This window comes from Neovison vison, chromosome 1, assembly GCF_020171115.1.
Source record: "Neovison vison isolate M4711 chromosome 1, ASM_NN_V1, whole genome shotgun sequence".
Classification (NCBI taxonomy): domain Eukaryota; kingdom Metazoa; phylum Chordata; class Mammalia; order Carnivora; family Mustelidae; genus Neogale; species Neogale vison.
In genome coordinates, this window is record NC_058091.1 from 77,149,586 (window position 1) to 77,162,447 (window position 12,862).

At 36.4% G+C, this 12,862-nt stretch overlaps 1 protein-coding gene across 1 annotated transcript in view; it reads left to right on the forward strand.

Annotated features, from left to right (window-relative positions):
* TRDN (triadin) overlaps positions 1-12,862 on the forward strand; it is a 297,181-nt gene that overhangs the window by 38,402 nt on the left and 245,917 nt on the right. The window contains 1 exon segment of the mRNA XM_044238841.1: positions 5,321-5,380. Within this exon segment, the coding sequence (XP_044094776.1) occupies positions 5,321-5,380 (60 nt within the window).

The following is a 12,862-nucleotide window of genomic DNA, read 5'->3' on the forward strand; positions in this document are numbered from 1 at the left end:
ATGCTTGACTCTTCTTAGGCAAGGTAACCAATTAACTCAGTAGAAAAAGGAATTTCCTTTTGCCTCCTGACACATTGAGATAGTTGTCACTCTTTCTCCATGATATTTTTCCCATCTCCAATTCTCGAAATTCAAACATAAACTTGAATCCTTAAGGGCCTGTGGGCGTTCTCACACCAGGATCAAGATGCTTTGACCTCTGTGCCTTCTAAGTCACAAAACTATCTTTAAGGTTTACCAGTTAACAAAATGGCTTGTGATTTCAACTGGCATCTGGTGCTGAGACTTATTATGTCTTCAGGTCCATTGGACGCTAATCTAATTGCAATGCACATACATTTGGAGGTAAACGGTGCCTGCTTTGACCTTCTTTGTCCCTTGTATCCAGGACTTGTGCAGGTTTAAGTGAACTGTTCTTAGAGAGTGTCAGGTTGTTAAATGCAATTTTATGCAAGTATACATTTTTGTCCTATTACCAAAAAATGGAGTTATTTGCCAGTCTATGGAAATTATTAAACACACTAATTTAAAAATAATACAGGAAATTTTATTTTTCTTGGAAGTTTGTTGAAAACCATAGGCCAATAAAGCTCTAGTGACTTGAATCTTTTAGTGACTTGAATCTTTTAAAATTTAATTTTACATTCTTATACAAATGGTTCTTAGCTGGAAAGAGCAGTTGAGAGGAACAAATCAAACATCATCTGCTTATGAGAAAAATATCCTTCTGAAGTCTAAATTGGTAGCACATTGTTACTCAGTTGGACAGGAGCCCGAATGGTTATCATTTCCTGGCTCAAGTGTAAGCAGACAGAAGTGGCTCATGTGCTCAGACTTCACTGGATTCTTCAGGCATCTGATGGCCACAGGCAATAACGCTAGTCATAGAATCCAATCCCCAAAGAAAATGTGACATTGCAATAAAATATGCAGAAAGAGATTGAATTTATCCTTAAGTTTGAATCACAAGAAATAGATTCCTTTTGTCGTCTCTCAGCAGAGAAATGCAGGTATGTGTATGCCTTTACAAGGTTAGCTGTATAATCTACGCTTGCTGCTATAGAAATACTAATGGTCTTCAAGGGATCATCAGTTAAAAGATTAGTTGATGATGTACCCATTAAAATATGTCTGTGTAAGTCATCATATTTCACTATGGGTTGTAAAGATTTTATTTTGTATGTGTGCATGTGTGTTTATTTTAATCCATGACCCCTACTGCCCCTTGTGAGAAATATAAGAAGATCTGCCAAAAGCAATGAGGCTGTCCTTTGTATGACACTGAAGTACAGAATAAGGGAAATAAAATATTAGGACCTTATTCTTGAGATTGTTCTGAGTTACAGAATTGTGTTGTGTCAGTTCCATCGAGTAAAAAACAAATACTCAGAAATACATTGCCATTTTTACAGTCTAATTCTTTAGTTTATTTTTATTTTTTCTTAAGAAAAACTTATTGTGAAGTATAGCCAACATGTTGAGATTCACCTTCCTCTGTTGGGTTACCTCCCTCCAAACGGTTTTGAAAATGGTGGAGGCAATGCATATCCCGCACTCCGCCTTTTCGTGAGTGGTGTTCTTGATCCCAATCTTGTTGAGATTTGTCCATTGGACTCCTGCTCATTTCAATTCTGGTCACAATCTAGAGCTCATTCCCTTCTGATAAGAGCTAGAGCGGGGCTCCTGGGGGGCTCTGTTAGTTAAGTGTCTGCCTTTGGCTCAGGTCATGATCTCAGGGTCCTGGGATGCACGTCCACCTTGGGCTCTCCCCACTCCACGGGGAGCCTGCTTTTCTCTCTCTCTCTCCCTCTGCCTCTGTCTGTCACTCCCACTGGTTGTGCTTTTTCTCTCTCTGTCAAATAAATAAATAAATAAATTTTAAAAAAAAGAAAAAGAAAAAGAAAGAAATAAAAAGCTAGAGCTAAAGGGTGCCCAGATGGCTCCTCCTGTGCTCCTTATGTCTGTTCTCTGGTCTGCAAACTTCCTTGCAGGAAACACAGCCATTGACCAACATGGGTTGTGTAGTACCAAAAACCACTACCCCATCCAGAGAATTTCTCAAGAAGTTAGGCTAGGAAGCTCTGACAGGATTACCAAGCCAGGGTGGTTTTTCACACCTGAACTTGCAGAAAGGCCTAACTCAGGTCTGATCCTCCTGTAGGAGCTGTAGAACCTCTGCTTTGCTCTTCTGAGTGGCCAACAGATGTCTGCAAAACACACACAGACACACACACACACATACACACACATAGGCCTACCTCTAAAGGAAAAATATTATTCTAAATTTCAAAAGCCTTCTTGTCTCACAAGGAATATAGCATATAATGTAAGCTTTTAATTTAGAAAACTTCATCCCATTTCTGCATTTGAATCAGCCCTTACGAGGAGTACGAAATTATCCCTTAAAGGTGACTCTCTTGGCATATCCAAAGATTCTCTAAATCTCTGGCGTGTTACTTGCTTTATTGCCTTGAGTTATACAAGGCTCCAATCTTCTCCACAGCCTCTGGTATTCTGACTAGAACGGAGGAAGTAAGACAGGGAAATTTTGAATTCGCTTTTTCACTTGTGAAAGATTTAACCCCGTGGATGACCTAGGGTTTTAAAAAGGTCATCTGCCCACTCCTAGGACTAAACCAGCACTAATAGCAATATAATGTGTCCACATATGAAACTTAAAATTTCCAACTAGCCACACATTTAAAATGTAAAAAGAGTAATATGAAATTAATTTTAATCCTGTGTCTTATTTAACCTAATCAGGGTCTCAGTGCCAGAAAAAGAGTAGCAGTAGAAGATGATGCAGATATATTTGTGTATTAAGAAATTCATTACAAGGAATTGACCTATGTGATTGTGGGGACTGGCTGAGCAAGTCAGAACATGCAGGACAGCAGTCAGGCAGGGAGAACCACAGGCAAACTTGAGTCCATGGGCAGGGATGAAAGCTTTCATCCCCAGACAGAATTTCTTTCCTCTCTCTGGGAAACCTCATGATCCAGAATCATCTGCTTATTTAAAGTCTATGGATTAGGGATTTTAATTATTTCTGAAAAATACCTTCACAGCAAATCCTAGATCAGTGTTCATTTGAATGACTTGGGACAGTAATCTAACCAAGTAGTCACACAAATAAAACGATCACACTAAATATGTCTAAAATCATATCATTCTAATATGTTACTAATGTAAAATCATTAATGAAATATTTTACATTCCTTTTTATACTAAATCTTCATAATCCAGTATATACTTAGACTTACGGCACATCTCAATTCGGAGGAGCTGCATATCATGTCCTTAATATGCACGTAAATCCTGCGGCTACTGCCTAAGGCAGTATACGTCTAGCTAGTGAAGGGGATTAGGCTGGTTATCTCATATTCTTAGTTCTACAGATACAAATTCTTTTTTTTTTTTTTAAGATTTTATTTATTTACTTGATAGAGATCACAAGCAGGCAGAGAGGCAGGCAGGGCGGTGGGGGGGGAAGCAGGCTCCCAGCTGAGCAGAGAGCACGATGCGGGGTTTGCTCCCAGGACCCTGAGATCATGACCTAAGCTGAAGGCAGATGCTTTAACCCACTGAGCCACCCAGGAGCCCCCAGATATAAATCCTGTGTGTGTGTGTGTGTGTGTGTGTTAAACAAGGCTTATGTTGGCTTTATTGTCTATAGCCTATAAGATACAACTTTACAGTGCCTTTGCAAATAGGGCATGTTTCTTCAAAAACAGATCAAAATTTTCTTTACATATACCACTATATGATAATTTACAGTGCAACATTATTCGTTTAATAATTTCAGGAGTACTCTAGAAACCAAGAGCACAGGATAAGCAAGAGAAATACCGTTGTGAGCCAACTGAGCATTTTCTTGGGGGCTCATTTTTGCCATACAAGGGGCATTTGGTGATGTCTAAAGACACTTCTCATAGTCATGGCTAGAGGAGGGGCTACGTGCATTTAACAAGTAGAGGCCAGGGACACTGCTAAGTACTAGAGCTTGCACAGAACAGCCCACCCTACCCCCAAATAATGATTCACGCAGCTCAGAAAGGTTTGATATTACCATCAGATATCTGGAACACATACAAAAACACACACACGGAGCAGGATCTGGAAACCTATGGAGAAGAGATTTAAAAAAAAAAAAAAAATGACAAGGGAAGCCAAATAATGGATTCCTCTAGGTTTTGAAGATCTTTCTTTGAAACTTGGAGAAATTTTATCAGAGATTTGGATAAGTATCTTAACTCTTTTGTATCTCCATTGCCATATCAAAGTCAGGGATGGGATAAGGATGCAGGAGTGCCCTGTAAATAGAGTGATGAGGGATTCATGGAGCAGGCAAGGAGGCAGTTTTCACAGTCATGGTTACCTTCTTAGCAGGTGAAAGTCACTGTCTTTTCCGAAGATACTTAGGAATTTCCAATGGGTGGTCTTGATTTTAGACTTCTGGAAAAATTATAAAAATGCAAATTCATATTTACAAATGGAGAATTTAAAATGTGTACAGTGATTAGCACCATCTCAAATCATCTGTGAAATAAAGTTGTGATAAATAAATAAGTAAAATTCATTAGCATTTTTTTAAGAAAAACCACGCTATTAAGATTAAGTCACTTTTCAGAGGTAGTAATCATATTTGTAAACTCTAATATCTAATTTAGGTCTGTCCAAATTAACTGCAAATTCACAATTAACTTCATTTTCCAAGCTTTGGCAATGTATGTATACTGAAGCTAGCAGCAAATTAAATATATTTGTTAAAACCTGATATTTAGAAAAAAATGTAACAACTGACTTATTCCATGAAATGTGTCATATCTGCATGCAGTAATTATTGGTTAAATGCAATGCCAAATTCTGATTATAAACATAGCTTAGAGTCAATACTTCTGAGATGTATTTCCTATTAGGTAGTTACAGTTCATTTCACAAATTCTTAATTTAATATGTAAAAATGAAATCTTCCTCAATCTAAATGACATTCTTACTAAGGATTCTTATATTGAGAGTAATTGAAATAAAACATAATTATAGTTTGTGATCAATTTTAGCACTGAAAATGGTGACAACATATCCCCATTTATGTAAGTTTTTAGGCTTTTTCAAATAACACTGATTTTGAGGTAAATCCAACTTTTTTTTATTTCAATAAATGAGTGATTTATTTAGCAATATGTTATGATGATTTTTTTGATTTAGGAAAAATTTAGACTCCCTGGTAGAATTTTAAAGTTTAGATCATAGCAATAGTTTACATTTTGTACATTTTCAAGTAGAGTTTTTTAAATTATAAATTCTGTATTTTTCCTAGAAATACACAAAGATAAGACTGAAAAGCAGGAGAAACCTGAAAGGAAAATACTAACTAAAGGTAACCGTTTAATTTTGTGTTTATTCTTATTTTTATTTAGAATATATATTTTGTATACTGACATGAAAGAAAGGAAAACTTTCACGTGGAGTGTTTCCTTGTTTTAACATTTTTAATCATGTTTAAATGAGTACCTTTACTTCTCAGGTAATTCCAGGTATAAGTATATAAGTAATATTTAATTGTTGTACTCAAAGTGACTTCAAAATCTATGACAATGTTTAAATTATTTTCAACAGGTTTTTCCTTCTAAGATAGTACTGCAAATATAATTGTTGATTTACTAGTAAATACTTTTCTTCTTTGAATATGTTATTGTAATAAGCCAGAGTTTATTTTTTTTTAACCTTAAATTTTTTATGCCATGCAGTACCTTGAAAATCATTGGAACAGAAATACAGTCATTATATTGCCTCCCTACAGACTGCTACCGCCCCACAGTTTTCATATATAGCCTCAAGGGGTACATGGACAGTGACAACATGATGATTAATATTCCTTCCAACTCAGCTGAATCCAGTAACTGCAATCTTGCATTAGAGGCATATTAATAATGGCCAGCATTGTCTTGCTCATTTTATAAGCATCTCTTTTCTAGGAGTGGCCCTAGTAGTCATAAAACTTTAAAGAAACGTACAGGAATAAGACTGATGATTCACAGACCTGTACCCCGAAACAAAAAATTCATTATATGTTAATAAAAAAGAAGAAAGAAACATATAGGAAGCAAGAGATTTCAAAGGGATATATTTCTAAATAATTCTCAGGATTCCCCAAATGATCAGCCTCGCATGCTTTTTAAGTGAGTCAGGGCAAAAATTAAATTCTCATAATTCCATGTCACACAACTATCTGTTCTGGACAGAATTTGAAATAATTTTTTTCTGGATAGAAACAGAATCTTGTCTAATACTTATTATGCCAAAACTCACTAATGTAAAATCACCTGTAATGAAGACCAAAGTTGCAAATAGTTTTCAAATAACAGAAGTTCTACTTAACCCTAAATTATACCAATATGTGAATATATTAAAATGCCATTTTAGTGCTTGATGTACTTCCTTTTTGTGAAGAGTTTAAATCATTCTGCAGATATTATGTTTTTAATCCTAATGTTCGAGTTTATGCCAGATTGATCAGCCAATCCTTACACAATCGGGGACAGTGAAACTCACTCAGTTGAAACCTATTTATATTTGTACTTAGAGAACTAATGTCTTCTTACTGTTCCCTTTCCTTTTTTTGGCCCCCAGTTCCTTTGGTCAGGGAAATTGGACACAGCTCTTGGGTATGGATTAACTAAGCTGGCCATGACTGAACTGGCTATGTGTTTCAATCTGCTGGAGGTTAAACAGAAACTCAGCTGGTTCCACATGGTTGGAGTCTCTGCTGTTTTATCTTGCACACTGTACTATTAATTTAATAGCAGTGCTTCTGCAGTGGATGTGGTGATGCAGATGGCACCATTTGCATTTTGGACCTGGCTCTATTAGAATCCTGCTGTTAAAGACTTTGAGCAGTGGGCTGTAGAGTGGGCTTATTAAACTAGTGAGTCTTGCATAATTAAAACAGTGAATTTGGCTGAAGTTTCAAATAAATTTCTCAAAGCCTGGGTTAGAGATTAGTACCTGAATATATTCCCCGAATAGACCAAATATATTTTGGAAAGTGAATATTTCATAAGAAAGAGAAGCCGGAGCTTCAACTGTTCAGGACTTAAACAAGCTTTAGAAGTACTTTCTTCTTTCTCTATTTTTAATGTGTCAATACGAATGAAAGGGTCCATTTTACTGCTTGGTTTCCTCATCCAGGTGGAATAAATGCCTGCTTTTATATCCAGGTGGTTCAGTGAAAATAAATGTGGTTTTATAACCATTCACATATGTAGGTGAATATGTTTTCTATATGCTACATTTCATATCAGTCATGGTTATATATGATGGATATTTAGGAATTTAAATTCGTATCAAAATATTTGAACTCTTACAAGATAGGACAGAATATATCCAAGGTATTATTTGTTTGTGATGGTTATAGACATGCCAACAAATATTTGAGCCTGAGAAGTTGGTAAAAACTAAAAATAAGAAAAAAATAAAAGATGGTGAGTACTGGTGAAGCTGGGGGAGATAAAAATTTGGGGAGCCATAGAAGCTAGATCACACTCTATTCTCTCTCTCTCTCTCTCTCTGTTTTTCTCCTTTAAGGTATTCATACGGTTTTTGAACAGGTTTTAGGAGTGTGCAGTCTTTTGGAAAGCCTTGGAACTCTACATGTAGATGATTTACTCATCAAATGGAATACAGAAAACCATAATATATATAGACCCAGAGAACATATATTTCCAAAATCTTTTTTTAAAAGATTTTTTGTTGTTGTTTATTTGAAAGAGATAGCCAAAGAGAGCACAAGCAGGGAGCTCAGTCCCAGGACTCTGGGATCATGCCCTCAGCTGAGGGCAGATGTTTAACCAAATGAGCCACCCAGCTGTCCCCCCCCAAAATCATTCCATATAAATACACTATCTAATGCTAATTCATTTTTAAAGTGTCAACGAATCAGTTTTGATCCCCACTTTTCATAACTTTATAGTTATCACCTTATTTAAATGATTTTAATTCATGAAGCTAATGTAACTTTTATTCCTATTTTTTCCCTCTGTTCATTTTATCAGATGGTTTTCTTAAGGGAAATATATCAGTTTTATGGAACTGAGGAGCAAACCCTTTAATTCTTAAACTGGTAATAAGTACTTACTTTGGTTTTAAGGTATAAGCTCTGACATGTTAGTTAATGTTTACCTTTTAATTAACCTTGGTTTTTACTTACATAAAAGAAATTGTAATTTATTTCTTAAATATGATCACAGTAATGTCCATACTTGTGACCTTAAGTTGAATTAATACAGCAATTCAGTGGACTGTTACATTTGTTTAAAAGAAACTTACAGCCACATTTTAACTTTTCTTGGATCACCAAGATGCCATTCACAGAGTTGTTGCTGATATAAATGGCCCTGGTGAGTAAGGAGAATTCCCTCATGCCAGAGGAGTTGTAGGCACTGAGTATTTCCTGTGGCAGAAGTTAACTGGAAGAATGCTCATTCCATTCCAAGGTGATGGTTTCTAATGGAAGATTTTATAGCTTAAAATGATTTTGCAGAATATTCTCATATTTAAAGTCAAATATTTTAGAATATATTTCTGTCTAACCTCTAAGAACTAATTTCCAGATGGAGATGAGTAAGGCAGTCTAAAGACCACACCCCATGATTAATTCAGATGAAGGGATGATCATTGCGGAATGCAGAGCCACATGTCAAATATTGACAAGAAATATTGGTCAGAGTCTCATCTGGCAGTCCACAGTTTGGGCATCCTTCATAGGTAGGAATAACTATGTATACATAAGCTTTAGAAGAAAAGATATACATTCATTGTAGGGAATTCTAGAAAGTAGTGCTATTTGTCATAAATAAAAGGTCCAAGTTATGGTTGTTAAAGACTATTTCCCTGACTCAAGGTAAGTACTCAGACATGTTTATTCAATAAGTAAGCTAGGAGCATAGTGTATGATTTTGACAAAGAAGGATGTCACCATTATTTTATCCTACTTTTAGAAATGTCTTGGATCAACCAGTTTGAGTCAGAATCCAAATTTAGGAACTACTGCCTGTGTACCCAGGACAAATTAACTCATTTTTGTTGCCTCTGTTTTCTCATATGTAAAATGGGTATGATACAGTTGTGAAGATTAAGTGATTATGAAATGTAAATGTGAAATCATTCAAAGAATTCTTGACAATTTTTAATTTGTCAATTTTAATTTAAATTCTTGACAATTTTAATTTCAACAGTATCTATCAGTCAGTTAACTAGTCTTCTTAATCACTAGTGATTAGGTCAGTGACAATCCCTTGTGGATTTCTTATCTGCGTTATTTCTCATCCTATATTTGGGACCACTTGACATCCTTCTGAGCATTGGCTGAAGCAACTTAAGATCTGTCATCCCAAGATTCTGTAACATGACACTAAACTACCTTTTTTGTCACTTCACCCCTGTATTTGTGCCTTCCTTCCTAAAAAATCTCATGCAAGCCTTTATCTACTACAAAACAAGTACTGTACTTAATCTATGCTTTCTAATGTTTCACTTAATCTTCATGGAAGAATCCAACATGGTAGGTATAATCCCATTTAAAACTAGGAAAACTGAGGTTTATCTGAACTTAATGATTTTTCTCCATGTCTCATATTTATTAAGTTGTAGAGCCAAATTTTAATCTCAGATTTCTTTAATTTAAGAACACGTGGCTTTCCCACTATGCCTTTCATCTCATTTCCTTCCTTCTTTTTTGCTCCACTGTGTGGAAGTCTCTATAGCAGAATTTTCTCACAGCTGGAGAATGTTGAATTGTTCTCTGAATCCCCATGGTTAGGACTTTGTAATCTGCTGATCAATTTCACTGATCTGCTTGTACTTCCATAGAGCCTGGACTTGTCTTGCTTGATGGCTTCCCTGCATAGCAGGCATGGTATACTTAATAAAATGTATCCACCTCTAAGTCTCCTCGCCATTGTTGCTACACTTAACAAAATAAGAAATGAAACCTGACAGTACTTATTCTTTTGGTAGAAATGCCAAACGGCATGTCATGGGTGTATTAGTTTTCTGTGGTTGCTGTAACAAATTGCCAAAAATGTGGTGTCTTAAAACAATAGAAATTTATTATCTTACAGTTCTAGAGGCCAGAAATCTAAAATCAGTTTCACAGGGTCCAAATCAAATTGTCTTCAGGGCAGAACTGCCTCAGGGGCTCTGGGAGAGAATCTGTTCCTTGCCTCTTTCAGCTTCTAGGGCTGCTGTACTTCTTGGGTTGTGGATGTATCACTCCAGTCTCTGCTGTACTTTTTGGGTTGTGGATGTATCACTCCAGTGGTCACAGTGCCTTCTCTTCTGACTTCAAATCTTCCTCTGACTCCCTATTATAAAGATACATGGGGTTGCATGTAAGGATCCTATAGATAATCCAGGATAATCTCCCTATCTCAAGATCCTTGATTTAATCACATTGCTAATTTTTTTTTGGTCATGTATTGTAACATTCACAGATTCCAGGGATTAAGACATGGATGCACTTTTAAGGGCCATTATATAACCATACCCCTGAGCTACTCTTTAACAAGAGTACTAGAAAGGACTGGTAGCTAAATACAAAATATAAGTATTTAAGGGTAGGAATCACAGAATGGGAAAATTTACCAAATTTATTGTAGCAACATTGTCATAAGAATTTTTATAAAACTTTAGCCACCAGCATAGCCAAAGTTAGGTGTAAAATTATTATTAGGGAATTCAGGGTCAGAGGAAGTATTCAGGTTTCATTGCTTAGGGGACCAGAACTAAATGGAATAATTCTACTATTTTTGGTTTATTTTAGGAAGCCAGATATTTATTCATTTGTTTCTTTTTGTTTTTTTCTTGATGAGAATATGTGAGGACTTTAGTCATATTAGAAGCAGGATAATGTTTATGTGTGGCCAAGACAGTGTCATAATTTCCTTAAGCTATTATAATATAAACTCATTAAAAATTCATACTCAGTGTGCATGTACTTTAAATCAAAAATTTGAGAATGACCTGAATGCCTCAAGTATTTTTATATTGGATAATCTCTTCACATTTCATCTAAAACATCGATTAATTAAGAGCCCAAATGGTTAATTAATTTTGGTATTTGAGAAGATTAAAGAAGTAGAATGTGAGGGGTGCCTGGGTGGCTCAGTGGTTTAAGCCTCTGCCTTCGGCTCAGGTCGTGACCTTAGGGTCCTGGGATCAAGCCTCCCATTGGGCTCTCTGCTCCGTAGGGAGCCTGCTTCCTCCTCTCTGTCTCTGTCTGCCTCTCTGCGATCTCTATCTGTCAAATAAATTAAAAAAAAAAAAAAGTAGTAGAATGTGAAAAGTCTGTAGACCCTCGTACACAACTCTCATCTGACTTAACACAGATAACTAACAGACTTCTTTCACTCAGTGTATTTGAAGTCCACATTAAGTTCCATTGCACAGAATGTCTTCATCCCTCTCTATTACTGGTCACAATATTAGATATCACTATCCACCCAGGCTATTCAAGCTGCAGAAGGAGGGATCGTTGTTGCCAGGGGTGATATGGATTCGATGGACTTCAGAATCATCTGGATAGTTTAAAAATATACATATATATATAATATTTAATATAATATATATTTAATAATATAATATAATATATTAAATTTAATATTATATATATTTTTCTACCAAAAGAATAACTACTATCAGGTGTTGTTTCTTATTTTGTTAAGTGTAGCAACAATGGCAGGGAGATTTAGAGGTGGATATATTTTATTAAGTATACCAGGCCTGCCATATATATATATGGCTGAAATGGCTGAAATGGATATATATATATCCATTTCAGACTCCATTCTGCGACCATTAATGTTTGGGAGGTGAGTACAGGGTTTGAGTCAAGCTTTTCAAATGATTCAAATGAGCCAGGGTTAGAATTGCTGTCAACTGAACTCCTGGCCCAGAGTTCAAGAACAGTCCACGGACAGACCCAGAATGTACAACTGGATGTCTGTAGGTGAGGCCTGCACTAACTATTTACCATAGTCTTCACTACACTCTCTCATGACTCCTGGAGTAGACATTTAATATGCATCATTTCAGAAGACATTTGAGTGACAGTCCTGCCATAGACATCTTGGTCTCCCTCAATACAAAGAATGGTCCTGCTCAGCCCCTTGTCATACTCCCTCTTTCTATCATTTATCCTTTCCTCACCTCTCTACTTCCACTGCTGTCTTCTCCACAATCATTTCTCAATTAGATGAGGGTATTTCTCAATTAGATGAGGGTAGTCCTTAATCCCTACCCCCTTCCTTCCTTCCTTCCTTTTATTCTTTCTTTCTTTCTTTCTTTCTTTCTTTCTTTCTTTCTTTCTTTCTTTCTTTCTCATTAAATAGGATCCATGCCCAGCATGGAGCCAAAGGTAGGGCCTGAACTCATGACCCTGAGATCTGGACCTGAACTGAGATCAAGCATCAGCTACTCAACCACATGAGCTACCCAGGCAGCCCCAAGAGAGTCATTTCTTTACACTCTGAATTACCCCTTAAATTCATGCTAATCATGACCCTCACTGGCTTCAATCCATTTGTTGCCATTATAGCACGTTAGAGGTAAAAGCCACATTTTCTACCATGGTATAAAAGACTTTCTTCATATGATCAATGATATCCATACAAATGTCCAGCTTTTTGTACTTTCCCACATACCTTCCCTACTCTGCAACCTCCTCCTCAACCCCCTCAATTCTCAACTTGTCCCCTGCTGCCCCACCAGCCCATCCCAGACCTACCTACATTGCCTGTGCCTTAGGCGCCCACACTGTTGGGCACTCCCTAAGTAGGCTCCAAGACATCTCACAGCTCTGTGC